At 48.1% G+C, this 17,627-nt stretch overlaps 1 protein-coding gene across 2 annotated transcripts in view; it reads right to left on the minus strand.

The window, feature by feature from the left end:
• The window catches only part of HTT (huntingtin), a 2,065,683-nt gene that overhangs the window by 1,730,188 nt on the left and 317,868 nt on the right, over nt 1-17,627 (minus strand). For both annotated transcript variants that reach the window (XM_085642500.1, XM_085642499.1), the window contains exon 7: nt 9,451-9,592. In XM_085642500.1, the coding sequence (XP_085498626.1) occupies nt 9,451-9,592 (142 nt within the window). The remainder of the gene's footprint in view (nt 1-9,450; nt 9,593-17,627) is intronic.

Genomic DNA, 17,627 nt, shown 5'->3' on the forward strand with positions numbered 1-17,627 from the left:
GCCTACTTCCTTCCTTAAAGCTTATAGTGCCTTGTTGGCCTCACAATTATTAGAAGTCTATCAGGAATCATTAGAAAGGGCTTGCCTCCCGCCCTCTATGAGGGAGGCCGTAATACTGACACTATTAAAATCCGATAAAGACCCCACAAGCCGGGACTCTTATCGCCCACTGTCCCTTATCAATGTGGATAATAAAATGTTGGCAAAATTAATCGTTCAGAGCCTACAACCTTTGCTCTCATTGATTGCCAGGCCAGATCAATCAGGGTTCATTCCGGGAATATGGACTGCACACAATTTAAGAACTTTCTTTGCCCTGCTCCACTATTTAGACCCCAGACCCCTGCTGCAGCGGTGTTGCTGGATGCAACAAGCGCCTTTGATTCCCTTGAGTGGTCCTATCTTTTTAACATGCTGGCCAGGATAGGTCTTAGCCCGGCATTTATAGCCCAAATAAGACTCCTTTATTCTAGCCCCACCGCGTGGCTGAAAGTGAACGGCCTTCTGTCAGGGAGCTTGCCCATTACTAGAGGCACTAGACAGGGGTGTCCCCTATCCCCCCTACTCTTAGGTTTAGCAATGGAACCTTTAGCTGCTTGTATCCAACAGCATCATGCTAACAGAGGGGTGGGTTTCACTACTAGGGGCCTTACGATCTCACTATACTCGGATTACATCACGCTTTACACAACTGATCCAAAAGATAACATTCCTCCCATGCTATCCGAAATGACCAGGTTTGGCGGGCTGTCTGGCATCTAGATAAACTGGTCCAAGTCCACGGTCTTTCCTTTGACAGAAAGCGTAACCCCCTTCTCATTGGACCATCCTCTTACATAGGCTGAGGACCCGGTAAAATACTTGGGTGTCTGGCTGAGACGGGACATGCAGGTACTGTGGGAGATGCACTATGGACGTGCTGTGTGCTGGCTGGAGGGGAAAATTGATATTTGGCTGCGTCTGCCTCTTTCTTTAACTGGACGCATTGCCATAGCCAAGATGATTGTGCTGCCCTAATTCCTATATCTATCTGTTTGTAAACCTCCATATGGTCCTCACTCACACATTTTTACAAAAGTTCAGATCCCTGATGATACAACTGGTGTAGGATGGGAAACCGGTGCGCATAGCCTGGGGACTTTTCACTCTGCCTCACAGTCAGGGAGAGCTGGGCGCATCAGCTATCCCCTCTGTACGCCAACTGTGTGCAGGATCGGTTCCTACATCATTGGGTCTTTTCTACCCCATTTCAGCCACATGTAGCTATTGAATTGGACAGAACTGCGCCTATTCCATTAAATGTAGCGGTCTTCTCCAAATTCAAAACACCTAGAAATGAAATTGATACTACAGAAAAGCTCAGATGGGCCTGAGATGGCTTGCGCGCTAGGGCTAGACATGATATACTATTCGCACCCTCCGCCCCACTGAGGTATAACTCTCAGTTACCAGCACTGGCGGACAGGGGGGAGGTGGTAAGGGCTGAGAGGAGGACCTTCGCTGACCTATAACCAGAGAATAATTTTATCCCCACTCCGGTGATGCAGGGGGCAGATAGGTCACACTTCTCTGACCTTCTCTTATATTATAGAATCAGGGCCAACTGCTGTAAACTTCATAGCTCCTTCCCTGCCCTCCCCCTGCCCACTCTGCGAGAGCAGGTGTTAGCTAACTCTTCCCAGCGTAAGTTCATAACTAGATTATACAATGCCACGCAAGTCTCTTTCCCAATTGCCGGGGGGGGGCAAGAAAAAGCACGGCAAGATGGTCGCACTATAGTGCAGCTCCGCCGGCAGTCTTCAATATGCAGCACCCTGGAAGGCATCCAAACCCCAAATCGTGGGGCAGCACTACCGATACTCTTGCACAGAGGTGTGGAGCCGAAAACCTGATCTGGTGGGCTCTGTGGGCTCTCGCTGGCCCCCTGACTGGTTCCCAGAGCGATGGGCCTCTGCTAAAATGGCGGCGCTGCGATCGGCGGAGGCGGGTGCCTGAGGTGAGACCTTGACGCTGACCTGATCTGGTGTGCATCCTGAAGCATGCTCTACACGACTGCTGCGGTGAGAGTGCTTGGCGGCCTGCTGTCTCGGCCGGGCGCGGTGGTTGACTGACGGCAAGAGGTGATTGCTGTTTCTGCTGCTAGCCTTCCCGCACGGACAGACGCTGCATTTTGGCCTGTCGATACTGGCGCGGTAAGAGACTTAAGATACTCAGGCCCGCTACAAAATACAGCATGCGACTTCCCCTACTATCGCATCAGAGACTGTGACCAGCCTGTTCTGCACGGTGGTGGTGGTGGCGCTGCGGGGCTGGGCTGGGCCGCCCCGTCTTCTGGCTGACGGGGCATTCGCGCCGCATCCCCCTGAACCTTGCTGGGGTCTGCGCGGGGGCTGTGCGGGCTGTCAGCGGAGATGTGCGGCCGCAGCGGAGGTGTTCCACCTAATATACAGTGAGTACCCGTGCTGTGTGAATGAGACTGGCTTGGCGGGCAGTTCTCCCGATGTAATTAACGGCGGTGTGCGCATTAGTGATACTGTCGGCCACAGCTGCCCTCGAGTGAGGCCTACATTGTCAGCGCCATATTGTGGAACCAGGATTGACTGCGGACTTGGCCGACGATTGGAGGATTCCTGTGGGCTCCTTTCAGATGACGTGTGCACGTGTGGGGTGCCTGGCGTGTGCGGACTGAATTTGGTGCACTACTCACTACTTATCACTCTGCCCTTTGGATTAGAGCGCGCGGTGGGACTCTGCTATGGTGCACTTGGGCTGGGACATTGCACTCCATCGCCATGGGTAAATTGGACAAGAATCAACCACGGCTCAACTTTGATCTGCGAAAGTCTGGCAGATCAGGGCAATCTGTGGCTCTGGACTCAGAGAAAGACACTGCTAGTGCGCCACCAACTGCATTGGAAAAGACGCTCACTGCCATACAGGCTAGCTTGCAATCTATAGATGGCAAAATCGAAGCCCTAAATGGCCGAATGGATACTATATCTGCCAAACTGGATAGACACGCTGATCGTATAGGTGAAGCGGAACAACGAATATCCAACACTGAAGATGGACTACAGCAGGTCACCACGAAGGTCTCGGACATGGCAAAGGTTCTGGCAGTAATCCAAGCAAAAAACGAAGACTTGGAAGTGCACTCACAGTGCAACAATGTGCACATTTTAGAGCTGCCGGAATCTACGAACGTGGGCAGGTTGGAAACCTATGTAGAAGAAATGCTACGTGAAATATGCGGCGCCGACAATTTATCCACCATGCTAGTTGTAGAGAGGGCCCACCGATCATTGGCCTCTCGTCCGCCTCCTGGCACTCCGCCCCAGCCAATTATTGCCCGCCTGCTAAATTACAGGGACTGTGATGCAGTTCTACGTATCTCTCGACAAAAAGGAGCTATTTCCTACCAAGGCAATGCCCAATCCTTCTATCCGGACTTCACGGCCACTGTTCAAGCAGCGCGCAACAAATTCCAAAATGGTGAAAAAGCTCCTAGCGAATGAAAACATCCAATACGCTATGTTATATCCGGCCCGCCTGCGTGTTGGGGTGGACGATAAGGCCCGGATATTTGACAACCCCAAGCGTGCCATGGAGTTCGCCAAGTCTCTCTGTCGCAAAAAGAAACCCCCTCCACAGACGTCAGACAATGAGGACTGAGAAGGGGCCAAATGTGCTGCTTTGTAGGACTCACAGAGCTGATGAGTGTTGCGGGGCTGTGCTATACCGGGGCGGGTCCTGGGCTCCCCATTCACTGCCTAATTGATTCGATGGTTCACACTATGAAGACGGTAACTTACTGTTATTCTCCCGTTGCCCTGTTTTATATGATAGGGGGGGAGGTATTGCTTATTAAACATGCAGACTATGCTCTTAGTTACTCTGATGTAGCTGCCCTTACGAATGGGTATCTATGACATTTTATGGATAGAACAGGGATTATGTAATTGTAAAAATGGCCACCTGCCTAGGTCATCTGGGAGTTGTTCTGCCACAGTGTCCCCCAATGGGTCTACCAGTTTTGAATTTGTTCTATACGATGGGATTTGTTACAATTTGGGACTATGACTTTGGCAAATTGGGGCTGCTAAAGTGGGAGGGGGCGAGGTCTAGCAGAATTTTTAATGGGGAATTGTTTTCTGTGATTGTATCTACACTCAGGCCACGCTACATACCTACAGTTGCAAACACACATGCTTTGATCCAGTACTCGCTTCAGCTACGAATTGTCTTTTTCGCCAATGTACAATAGCTGCAATTGCTTGACTTGGAATGTTAGAGGGCTTTAACACTCTCAAATATTTCTGCCAGGGTTCGGCATACTTGGACAGACACCAGGTGCAGATAGCTCTATTACAGGAGATGCACCTTACCAAATCCTCTGAGGCTAGGATTGCTGCTAGATGGGCGGGCCACAAGGTGGCGTCTTCATATTCCTCATACGCAAGGGGGGTTCTTACACTGTTTAGAAGAGGACTGCTTTTTACGCCCCTCAAAACATACATTGACGACGAAGGCCGTTGTGCCACGATTCATGGGAAATTAGGGGTATCAATGATCACGGTCATTAACATCTATAGCCTCATACTTGACGACCCACAGGTCTTTCTTTGAATGATCAACATGCTACGCACCTGGCCAGGCGCTGCATTTTAGGGGAGGGGGGTAAATTTAATACACATTTGGACCCAGCTAAGGACAAGTCGTATCCACAGGGAGCACGCACCATAAAGTCTCTCAATGCATACGCGATGTGATGTTGGAGTTGGAGTTGGTGGATACCTGGCGGGTACGCACTGACGACGCCAGGAGTGGTACACATGTCACGCCTGCACACAACAGCTGGTCCTGACTAGATTATTGGCTTTTGAGCGAAGAACCCAATGGCTGGGTCACAGATGTTGTTCCCCTTCCACGCACTCTGTCGGACTATAACCCAGTGAAATTGTGTCTTAGTGTTCCCGCCACTATACACCAGCCTTTTACTTGGCGCTTTAGGGCTGAAGCATTGCTCGATCCTATTTATAATGACACCATACGGAAGGCAATCACACAATATTTTGAAATAAACGTTGGAACGGTTGAGAGTGCCTCCTCTCTGTGGGTGGCCTTCAAGGTTACAGTGCGGGGGGTCTGTATAAGCATGACCGCAGGCATACTACGGGACATACGGGGAAAACTCTCCAAAATGGTGGCTACACTGACAGACCTGGAACGAGACTTCACGGGGGACCCTAGCACCGACACATTAGCACGTATTAAAGTGCTGGAATACAACGCACTGGCAGACTCTGAAACACAATATTTATCGCATCGCCATGTTGCAAGAGCGTATGGTGAAGCGGGCCGGCCTGGTTGTCAACTGGCCAACCAAATTAAGTTTAGATCTGAACACCAACATATCGCAAAAATAGTGGATTCGCAAGGGGAGGAACATTTCACACCCCGCGGGATAGTGGAACAATTCAGGTCCTGCAATGCGGAAATGTACACCTCGCGGGGAGCATGAATGAGGACGCCCTCGGGGATTACCTCTCTGACATTGCTTGTACCTGGCTAGCGGATGGCCATCGCGAGTACCTGAGCCAACCAATTGATGAAACTGATATTAAGGCAGCAATCCGATCCCTGCTAAATAAAAAATCCCCAGGCCCGGACGGACTCACAGCGGAGTTCTATAAAGAGTATGCGGATCTCTTAACGCCCTACCATCTAGAGGTATATGCGGAAGCCCATGATACTGGCATATTACCACCATCTCTGCGACAGGCTCTAATTATTACATTACTAAAAAAAGATGAATCCACAACGCACTGCGACTCTTATCGCCCTTTGCCGCTCATCAATTTGGATGCTAAAATACTAGCCAAAATATCCAACCTTCAACCGCTAATGTCCTGTCTGGTCCCACCGGATCAATCCGGTTTTATACCGGAACGCTCTACCTCCCATAATTTGAGGACTCTTTTTACCATGTTCCACATTTTAAATCCAGATCTCCCAGCGGCCGCACTCATGTTGGATGCGGCTAAAGCGTTTGACTCCATCGAATGGCGTTATATGTTTTTTATCCTGAGACGTATGGGGTTCCTGAACGTTTTCATATGCTGGGTACAGTTGCTGTACAACGATCCATCGGAGAGGGTCCGGGTGGCGGGGTCTTACATCCGAGCCATTTTCCATTCATCAGGACTCGCGGCAGGCCTGTCCCCTCTCGCCGCTTTTATTTGCCCGTATGCTAGAACCACTAGCTTGTTTGATTCGTCAATGCCACAGGGAATCGGCGCTAAATTTTAATCATTGTCCTGTCCGCATACCCTATACGCGGACGACATGGTGCTTTTCATTCGTGAACCACAAAAATATTGTCCCCTGTTCTGCGGGAATATATTTGTTTTAGCTTATTTTCCGGGCTCCTGATAAACTGGGACAAATCGGTAATTGTCCCTTTGACGTCTAACACTACACCCCCACAGATGGAATACCCACTGATTTGGTCCACGGATCCTGTGAAATATTTAGGAGTGTGGGTACATCGCGATCCAGAGATTGTGGCAAGACAAAATTATGGCACAGCTTGTGCTGCCCTCGAACTTCAAGTTGACATATGGGCCTCATTACCACTCTCCCTGGCCGACCAGATCGCCATTATTAAAATGATTGTGCTGCCACGGTTTTTATATCTGTTTAATAATATCCCAATCCGATTGCCGACGCAACTTTCGCACTCTTTGTTCCCACTTACTTAGACTTATCTGGAATGGTAAGCAAGCTAGGATAGGCTGGCATACACTTACCCTGGATTATGCTCAAGGAGGGTTCTGCGCGCCTGATCTATAACTTTACTACCTACGTGCACAGGCGCAGTAGGCCTACTACTGGTACCACCCACACGCCTTCAAACCACACGTCGCGGTGGAGGATGGGGACGCGTATCCTGTTCCACTGACTGGAATCCTCACACAAACACACAGGAGCACGCCCAAGACAGAGATAAATACAGTGGACACCACTATAGTTGCTTGGCAGTCGATTGGTAGGCTGGCGAAGAAACTCCCGATTTATGCCCCGGCCATGCCGATTGCACACCATGCCTCACTTTCAGTCATGCAGGAGATGGGTTCGGTCCGCACGCTGCAAGCGGTTGGTATCCGACAAATGCATAATATCTTCATAGACGGACACTTTCTCACTTCTGAAGACCTTCAATACATTACAAACCAAACACCATTATTTCGCTTCACTGTCCAGCAATTGAAACTTACACTCAAAAAACATTATGAGTCATATCCTGTGGAGCCACCCACATTACAATCTTTGCAGTTGTTGTTGGTGGCGCCCTCGAGGCGAAAACTTGTAACCAAATAATATATGGCGGTACGAGCTGAAACTGTAAATGGCGAAGACCGTAGCTTGATTCGGAGGAACACTGTAGTTGATACTCCGCTGACCCCGACGGAGTGGGAGCACATATGTACGTTAACAGGCAGACTAACCCCCAATGGAAACCTCAGGATAATTCACACTCCGTCCAAACTGTACAAGATAGGCCTCCAGGACACAAGTAATTGCAAAAGATGTAGTACACCGGATGCAGACTTTTGGCATGGCACTGTAATCTTGTCTCACAATACTGGACGGAAGTCATTAATTGCTTGCCGGTCATGTCCAATCAAGTCTTGCAGTGTAAGCCGGCGGTTTGTTTGCTGTGTTATGTACCTCAAGTTAAGGGCACTATGGGGACATTTTTAAGGATTGCTTTGTTACTAGCAAAACTGCGGGTGGCGTTGAAGTGGGAAAGCTCATTGGCCCCCCCATGTTGATCACTGGCTGAAGGACATGGTGTACTGTAGAGAAACTCTTGACCTGTATGCTGAAGAACTTCCGTCCTCCTCTAAGCCCAAAGACATCTGGGAGCCATTACGACAATACCTTCTAGCGAAGAATCAAAGTGACCTCACATCTGATGTTTAAATAGTATGTTGTTGCAACATGAAATTATTGCTTTGTGATGCATAAGTAATTGGCGGCCTTTCATCTTTAACATGTGTCTATTAGGTAGTAGCAATCACAATTAGTTTGCTGCTGTTCTCGTTTTCATTGAAATTATGGCGTCCTGCGTGACGGGTTCTGTGTACTGTCGCTCTTGAAAATCAATAAAAGAGAATTTTAAAAAAAGTCTCTTTCCCAATTGTCAAACATACATCGGTTGTAGGTTGGAACAAGGAATTACCTTCACTTTTGACGGCGGAACAACGACAATTCTGTAGTGGCCAACTAGAGATGCTTTCCCGAACTACAAGCTCTATTTAATACATTTTAAATATCTGCACAGGTATTACAAAACACCAGTTAAGCTTTTCCGTATGGGATTGCGCGAAGATGCCAGTTGCTGGAGATGCAAATCCCCCCAAGCGCCCTTCTTAAACCTAGCATGGCACTGTCCCAGGATAGCTCAATACTGGGGAGAGATTTTTACATCAGTGAACGAGATATTGGGCACTAGATTGGAACCGTCACCCCTCATGGGCATACTTGGTTACACGAAAGCCGTCTATTGGCAATGCTACTTTAGCTGGCAAAGAGAAGAGTATCTGTGATCTGGGGGAGAGCGGGGGCACCAACAGTAAAATCTTGAGTTGCTGATGTTACACACCGTCAGGAGCAGCTTGAAACATTTTGGGAGTTGATGCCAGCGGCTTCCAGACCCCGTGATATCTGGGCTCCATTCCAGGACTGGGGTCGGGCTCGGGCCCCACTAAATGTCAACGCAACTGAACCACAGGGAAGTCACTGTATTTTTAAGTGTTTCGTCTTGGGACGGAGACAGCTAGGCCAAAACTGTTGTCGTTGGGCTTGGCATTCCGGGATTATAGAACAATGAGCTTTTAATAACTGTACTCCTTTTTTGCCACCTACCCGGCTGGAAATGAGATGCTTGACTTGTCATCTGGCTTGTGATTACTGGTTTTCGAGCTGCACTGGTTTCCCTCTGAGTTGGGGTTAGTAATTGTAATTTTCTTTGTTTTTTCCCAGTTATTTTTCTTTTTCCCTCTTGTTGTTCACATTTAACTAAACAACTCCAGAAATACTGCCTTGTAAAATGAGTGATTCTATAGGGAGTTTGTGATCGTAACATGTATGTACCATTACACATTGTACTTTTGTTTTGCGTTTTTTATTAAAACTTCATTGATGAAAAAAAAAAAAAGCAATGTTACTACTGGTGCAACTACTGCCTTTAGTGCTGCTAGTTACAAAATGAGAGGTCCCCATTACAGAATTATAAGGTGTGCAGCCATTTAATGATTACACTATTTAAGATTTGTGTTTGGATTCACTTTTTTGCGGAAGGTAATATGTCAAAACAGTTGGTAGCAGATTGTAAGTTTTTCAAACACAAACATTAAGCAGATAGTTTAAGTCACTTGAGCTTACCCAAAAGTACATTTAGTAACCAAGTATTAAAATACTGTGTTCTTCTAGAGTGCTGGCATATGCTTACAGCACATCCCGCTGCTGTTCGACGGATTGTAGGAGAGCTGGATTTGAGGTTGGCTATAAATGCTTTCAATAAAACCTAAAAACAAAACAATATTGTAAATTATTCAAGAATTATTTTGGTCTATACACTTACAGTAATTCCCAAAGGTTAGTCGTACTCATTCAGACAGCTACTAAGAAAGTCACAGTACAAGCTTCAGAGAATCAAAATACACTGTGTCATGCTTGCATGTTGCCGTTGTAATCAATTTAATAGCATTTCTGTCAAGTGACGGCAAAGTTAGCTGAGCAGCAGAGTGTTTAAAGGACCCGTTTAAGAGTTACAGAGTTGTACACACATAATGAGACAGACAATTAAAATTCTGCACTACAAAGGATACACCATGTATAGTAATTATTAAGAAACAGTGGCTGGCAACCCGGTAAGTGAATGAGAAAGTGCTTATTTAGTTAGTCAGTCACAGAGAATTAATTTCTCTCAGATAAACTGTATACTGCATTTAAAGGGTAACATTTACAATAATAAGGTTGTAAGAAGCTGGCTTGGTATATGATGTACACTTATGTAAGTGAACACAAGGAGATGATGGACGGAGCGCTGAAACTTTTCAGAGACTCACCCCCAGTCACAGGTCTGGGTTGAATCTATCATTGTTCTTTAGCTCACTTCGCCAACTCATTTCAGACCCAGCTACATGTAAATCAGTCTTGACCATGTGCCTCATGGGAACAGTCCAGCCCGAACTGCCAAGCCAGTATTCCCTGAAACGGAAACCAGCATCCTGGGACGGGTTTTGGAGTAACACCCCTAATCAGCCAGGCTAGCTTGAATCCAGTGGCAAAGTGAGCAAGGGACCACGTCCGGGTAGACCCTGCCAACTTAGGGCGAGAAAGTAAAAGACCCACAATTGATGGAAGACTAGGAGCCATTCACGAGCTGTCCCACGTTGGATGCAGAGAGCTGAGGGGTCTGTGTTGGTCGGGAGCACCAACAAGCCTTGGCAAGTGCAAACAATGGGGAAAGCGAAGAAGGTGCAGTATCGGGACCAGCAAGGTCCAGGTGACTCACCACAAGCAAGGGAGTCAAGGCAGGCCCGAGCAGCCAGGGGAGCCTGCAGAAATCAAAGAAGCCCCTCAAGAGGACCCACAGGCCGGAGGCACTGGAGTCACAAGAGGGTCTCGAGCAGCTTAGCAAAGATGCAGGCCCATGGTGCAAGTGATGCGGTGAGGACCAAGATCTTGGTTACAGGAGATGCTTGAGTTGGGGGCTACTCGGAGCCCGAAGATCTTGATGGAAGGAAACCAACAAGCCTTTGTAACTTCAAGTCGACGCGGTGCACAGGGGCTTGGTATCTGCAGCAGCTCCGACGAGGGATACCGGCTTCAAACTTGGTGAGAGGACAGGGCAGGCCTCGAGGGATGTTAAGAACCACCACCTGTGTTGGTGAGCCTTTTTCGAGTCTGTGGGAGCTCGGGATCAGCAGACCAGTCAGCTTAGTTGCGGTGCCTGCAGATGCAGGGAAGCAACTCCTTCACTTTAAGGGAGATTCCTTCAGGTGTCTTGTATCGCCACAGGCTTCAGAAGGTTACTGTATGGAGCACAGGCACGGACGTTGCAGCAGACGAGCAGGGCAATGAGATCCGGAGCAGCAGGAGTCTTCCCAGTTGCAGCCTTGATGCCCAGAGTGTAGTCCAAAGTGCCCAGACGGTCGAAAAAGTGGTGTCTTGAAATTAATCTTGTCCCACGAAAAATCTAGGGACCCCCCATTAGGTAAGCCCTTAAGTACCCTAAGGAAAGGGTTGGGACGATTCCCTGTTCCCTCCCATGTCCTTTGTCGCGCCAGAGCAGGAGCCAATGGCTCCCTGAGCTGGTCTGAACTGGACTATGCAAGGATGGCACCAAGCCCTTCAAGCAGACTGAGTGGCGCTGGCAAGCACTCCCACCCGTCCCCAATACACTAAAGTCTGTCTGGAAGGTGGTCACACCTCCCTGCGACAGGATACCTATTGTTCTGCCTTCCCATGCTCGAGCTTGGCTCAGCAGCAGGAGGGCAGAATCGTGTCTCTGGTCGGCAGCATCCATATTGTGCTGTCCGGGTCTAGAAGACTGGTACCAGGAGCACTGAGGGCCTCCCGGAGGAGCTTTACAGTAAATGGAATCATTCATACCTCCCACACTGTTTACGGTGTGGGGGTATGATTGATACCACCAAACATGACAGTTTGTTACAGCCAGTTTAGAGATGGTCATTCCGTAATGACGCACGGCCACTCCATGTATCGTAAAGGCTGATGCACTTACAACCCGGGAGAATGGACTCCGAAGGTTGTTGGAGGGTCCTGCTCATGCAGGGGCACCCTCCCAATTAGAACCAAGTACCCTGCCTTCAGGATTGAAAGGCCTGCTTTAGGGGTGACTTATAGGTTTTAAGTGCAGCAACCTCAGATATAGGAAACCCTATATCTGTCGTAAGTGGTATTAGCACCAGCTTACACTGGCTGCAATGGCAGACCTCTAGTTACAGTTTGAGTGATCACCCATGGGTGGCAGAATGCATGCTTCAGCCCATGGGGGGACCCCGGTGTACCTATGCCCTGGGTACCTTAGTACCATATACTATGGACTGATAAGGGTACACCAGTGTCCAATCTGGGTTGTATTCAAGTACTTACTGTTAGATCTGTGGCTCTCTAGTTGGCAGGGTATGTACCACTGTCCAAGTAGGGACGCTTGCTTTTAGCCAGGGAAAGGGGGATACACTGTTAAGATAACCCCTGCTCACCCTCTAGGTAGCTTGGCCCAAGCAGTCTAGGCTATCAAAGGCAATGTGCAAAGTATTTGTACCAACACTCACAGTAACACAGTGAAAACACCACAGATTTACACTACACCAGTTTTAGAAAAATAAGGAATCTTTACTAAAAACCTCACAAGACCAAATACTACAGAAAAACCAACATACAATTAAAAAGGTTACTTTAAAGATAATTCAAGAGTTTGTAGAAAGTACTCCAGGATGTAAAAATCAGTGTCCTGCACAATGCGACTCTCAATGCACAAAATGCGACACTCTTGTACCCAACAGTACCTGTAGTTGCGCTAAGGTTCCCAAAAGCTATAACAATGAAGATGGCAAAGGCGATGCGATACTCCTGAGACATTGGGGAGGCTGTGCAGCAGCCCTGCTTCACGCAGCAGAGGTGGATGCGCCGGCTCCGATCTGCAGGGGGAGGATGCGATAACTTTGGCTTTCGTTGCGTAGGTTTCTTAGGGGGAAGCTTCACGCACAGGTACGGTGCGACGCTCTTCGATGGGGCGCGATGCGCGGCGTTGACTTCTGGCGCCGCAACCCTCGATGCGCCATGGAACGGGACTCTGCGTCGACGCACGCAGCGACTGGATACTTTCACGCACCGGCAGTGGTGCGGCCCGCATACTGGTTCTGCGACGACCATTTGCAGTGTCAGGAATCTTCACGCACCGGGACGATGCTCGACGCACTCGGCGATGCGGGGACTCCGGGTGCTGCGATGACGCAGCGATGAAATTCTTCTCGCACTCTCGATCTTGCGACTTAACCGGATGATGCGACCCTCAAACGGATGATGCGATAGGTACCAGTTACTCTTGTTCACGCTTTCTGCTTTCCAGCTCCCAAACACAGCAAAACTACCTCCTGAGGCCCCAAGACTAGGCAAGCACTCCAAGGCAGGTCAGAACTCCCTCAGCAGAGTTCCAGGGGAGCTGGTGGTGAAGTCCTTTTGTTCCTGGGACTTCTTAACAGGGAGCCAGCTCTCCTCAGGCCCTTGGAGATCAGAATTTAAAGAAGGGGACACAGCAGAGTCCTTCCCCTCTCCTTGGCAGCAAAGCAAAACAGCAAGCAGGCAGTCTTCTCCTCTTCAGTTCCTTCCAGCTTTCTCCTTGGCAGAGCTTCCTTCTTAGTTCCACAGTGATCTAAAGTTTAGGTGTCTGGGGTCCTCTTCTTATACCCCTCCAAGTCTTTGTCTCTCTTTGTTTCAGTGGGGGGATTCCCCTGCTCAAACCGGTTCCTGGGTGTGCTCTGCCCTGGAGCACCTGGTTCCTTTCAGAGTGAGGGGCAGGGTCGTTGGACGCTCAGCAGGAGGTGGAGCCTTCTTTGTGCTGGCAGAGGCAGAGTCCTCAGCCTGACCAGCAGAGGCAGCCCTACTCAAACCCAGGGGCTACTCCTCCACCCATCTAGAGCAGATCTCACTATTCACCCTGCTGCTGACTCATCCAGACCCCTGGAGCCACCTAGCCCATCACATGACACCAGTCAGCCAATCTGCACACAGGTACACAGGAAGGTTAGACAGGAGAATAGCTACTTTCTAAAAAGTGCTACTCTCACACAGTGAATTTTAAAACCATCTTACTAAAAAGATGTACAATTAAATTCTGAACACAAGGATACCAAACTTGGATTTTCTATCTTGCCTTTAGGGGAAGATAGGCATGTAGACAGCCTCCCCATTCTGTCCTATGGGCAAAATAGCCTCTCAGCAGTGAAAAACGACAATGGCTGTAATTCACTACCAGGGCATGTTACACACCTCAGTACATGCCCTACCTTTCAGATACACTGCACCCAGCCCGGGGGGGGGGGGGGGGGTACCTAGGGCCACCATAGGGATGCCTTACATGTACAGAAAGGGAAGGATAAGGCCTGGTCAGTGGTTGCACTGGCCAAGTCGACATGGCAGTCCTGGACTGCACTTAGGCACTGCAAGCAGGCCTAAGACATAATTTTAGCGCTACTCCTGCGGGTGGCACAATCAGTGCTGCAGCCCACTAGTAGCATTTGTACTACCAGCCCTGGCACTCTCAGTGCACTTTACTAGGGCCTTGCAGGTAGAACAAATATGCCAAACATGTATAGCCAATTACATCACAATTTCCCTAGGGAGCACTTGCACTTCGACACTGATTAGCAGTGGCAAAGTGCCCAAAGCATCTATACCAGTAAAAACGACATCCAGCATAGCATCAAAAATACAGGGGGTAGAGGCAAAAAGTCAGGGGTAACCACGCCAAAAGATGCCAGGTCTAACACTTATCATACCAATTTAGGGGAGAAAGCACAGAGACTGGGGTCCCGATTAGCCGGATCCCAGTCAGACTAGTCCGAAACAGCATAGCACCAGGCAAAAGTGGAGGTAACTATAAAAGAAGATCCTACTTATTGTATGTTGCTAATCCTACCTTTTATCACACTGTGGTATCTGTTCCTTAAAGATGAGAAAAATCAGAGACCAGACTCGATCACTGGAAAAAGAGAAAAGAAAAATAAAGGAAAAAAAGGGGGGAAGAAGTCTCTGCGAGTGGAGTGGTTCTGCCCTAAGGAATCTCTCCTACTGGATAGTAGTGTCCTCACACACCCTTGCGAGTGTCATGCTTCATCATCGTGGGGGTGGCGCTGCAGTCCCCCACGGGCCCCGTGAGAGGGCTCTTTGTCGGAGATCTTTTTGTGAGAACGCCACAGTTGTGCATGTGGGTGTGAGGGCCTCAGGAAGTGGGAAGGTGGTAGTGGTGTGAGTGATTGTGTCTTAAAATAACTCTTCGAAACCGTGGGGGTAGCTTTATTAGTCAGTCCGAGGGTAGAGATAATAAGTAATAGAACAGGGCCACAGGAGAGCCTCTATTAATAGATGGCATAGAGGGCGGGGTATTACTCCGTTGTTCCTAGGGCCGTGTGTGAAAGGGGTGTGCACTGGTCAACATGTTTCGCGCCTTCAACGGGTCCCTAATGGATCCCTTCGCGCTTTGTCAGGACCGAAAAGGTGAGAAATTGGTGTAAGGAAGAGAGTAAAACACTCTTAATCCCTAAAGTAACTCTTTGTCAGGTTTTTTGCATGCAAATTATGCAGCGAGGGACTTGACGTGGTCTGTCCCAGGCTTGACCTATGGAGACAAGAGGGAGAAAAAAGGGGGGAGAAAAAAACACACAAACAGACTGTAAAAATTGTTCACGTTGTACAGAAGTAAAGAAGAGGTAAAGGTATGAGATGCCGTGTGGTGCAGTTCTAGTCAGGTGACCACCACAGGCAGTAGTGTACTTCATCCTTGAACGTGCGTATGTACACAACTATGTCAGGTGCGTCTGGTGACAGAGACTTTAAGTTTGGAAATTAATTGCCACCCGGTGAGGTTACGCCCGGGAAGTGTATCGTGGTCACCAGAGCGGTGAAAAATCATTGAGAAATTAATTTATTCATTCATGCAGTTAAGAACTATGTTTAATGTAAACTGAACAGGGTGGGGGAACTGATGCGCCGAGAACGTGGGCGTACAGATACAGCAATCAAACACACTGAACAGACAATATGATATGAATACCCCCAGGAGGAAGGAAAAGTGCCCCCTCACGAGTCCGTCCGGCAGTGGGGGTGGATTTCTTTGAAGGTAAAACACAATGGTGGTACGAGCATTAGGTTGTCAACATACCTTCTGTAGCCTGGATCGTAGGAGCAGCGGAGTAATACTTACTTAGGTCACCCTGCTCCAAGCCTATTAACCTGCCCAGCCGAAAGCGATACTCCGGAGTGACTGTTTCAGGAGTCGCTATGGTTTTAAATGCAGGAGAATGGCGGGAGACTATGCGGGCGGGGAGCGTGTCACTACGGCAAGCGAAAGTGTTGCCAGGGGAATGCACCGGGAAAGTAAGGGGCCATCTTGGATTGGGAGTGGAGGCACAGTAGGTATAAGTGAGACGCGTTGTATCCGAAATTGTCAAAATTACCAGCGTGGACGTAGTGGTCGCATAAAAATATGTATGAGCAGAGCACGCTTCGAATGCTCGTAGTTATGTCAAAGAAGGCACAACAAGTAATAGGTGTAGAATACTTAATGCGGAACTAGTATGAGTGCCAACATGGAAGATGGGTATCGTTGCCGAGGTGTGAGTGGTGTTGCTGACACCTATTCTGTATGATGAATTGTTGTTGTATATTTCGTTATGGGATCACAGGTATTACTATGGTCTCGGAGGATGATGAGGGAACGTATATCAGGACGTAGCCAAGAGTACGTGGCTCAGTGTTGATAATGGTGGGGGGGTTAATTGGCAAATGTGTATCAAAAAAGGAAAGAGCATTACTGTGAGTAGGTTACCCCTGTGGTTGGAAGAAAAATAGTGAGCTGTTGTCATATTTATTGTCGGGGTAGCCTAAGAGGTCTTGATGTAAAATACAACAAATTTCTGAGAAATAGACCTAGGTAATCACAGTCATAATTCTGGGTAGAAAGAGGGGTTCTGCTTAGTGATGATGATTACGTGTAGATTAGGTGACAAGTTCAGACCAAGGTATATCTTAGTTCAGTCCTTGACTGTGACTTTTGAGGCGGAAGACCCAACATTGTTCCTGTCTGAACAAAGTGGTGCTAGTCCAGTTGGGATTGGACTCTATAATGGTCCACCTCCACCTCAAATCAGTCGTGGTATGTTGCTTCTACCAATTTAGGGGAGAAAGCACAGAGACTGGGATCCCGATTAGCCGGATCCCAGTCAGACTAGTCAGAAACAGCGTAGCACCAGGCAAAAAGTGGAGGTAACTATAAAAGAAGACCCTACTTATTGTATGTTGCTAATCCTACCTTACAATGTCAGCCCTTATTAAGGATGCACAATGATGACAATCACTACAGTATTTACAGAAGGTAACTTGGTTTTACTGTCATTACAAATGATGCACAAGGAGGCCGGTGAGTAATGCTTTTGCCTCTCTCATATCCCTATATTTTAAGAGAGTCGCGTTGGTGGTGGCTCTATTTTCCCATGCTAAAAAATAATATTTCAAAGAACATTAATTTTGCCTAAAAGCATGAATGGCCCAAAAATATTTACAAAATGTTCTTTTGTGACTGGCATATTGTGAAGGTTTATAGGATGAAAAGTCTATTAAACAATTGTTTTATTATTTCAAATATCATTATTAATCTAGTCTATATTGATAATATGAGAGATACAAATTACTGAAATAGGCACAACAATTGCAGGTTCACCCTCTGCTCCCTCCCATCTCCACTGTGAATTCAAGCGGGGATGGGAGGAGAAGGCGTTTTACCATTTATGTCAGATGGAGCAGACATCATG

The sequence above is a fragment of the Triturus cristatus genome, chromosome 2_2, assembly GCF_964204655.1.
Source record: "Triturus cristatus chromosome 2_2, aTriCri1.1, whole genome shotgun sequence".
Classification (NCBI taxonomy): domain Eukaryota; kingdom Metazoa; phylum Chordata; class Amphibia; order Caudata; family Salamandridae; genus Triturus; species Triturus cristatus.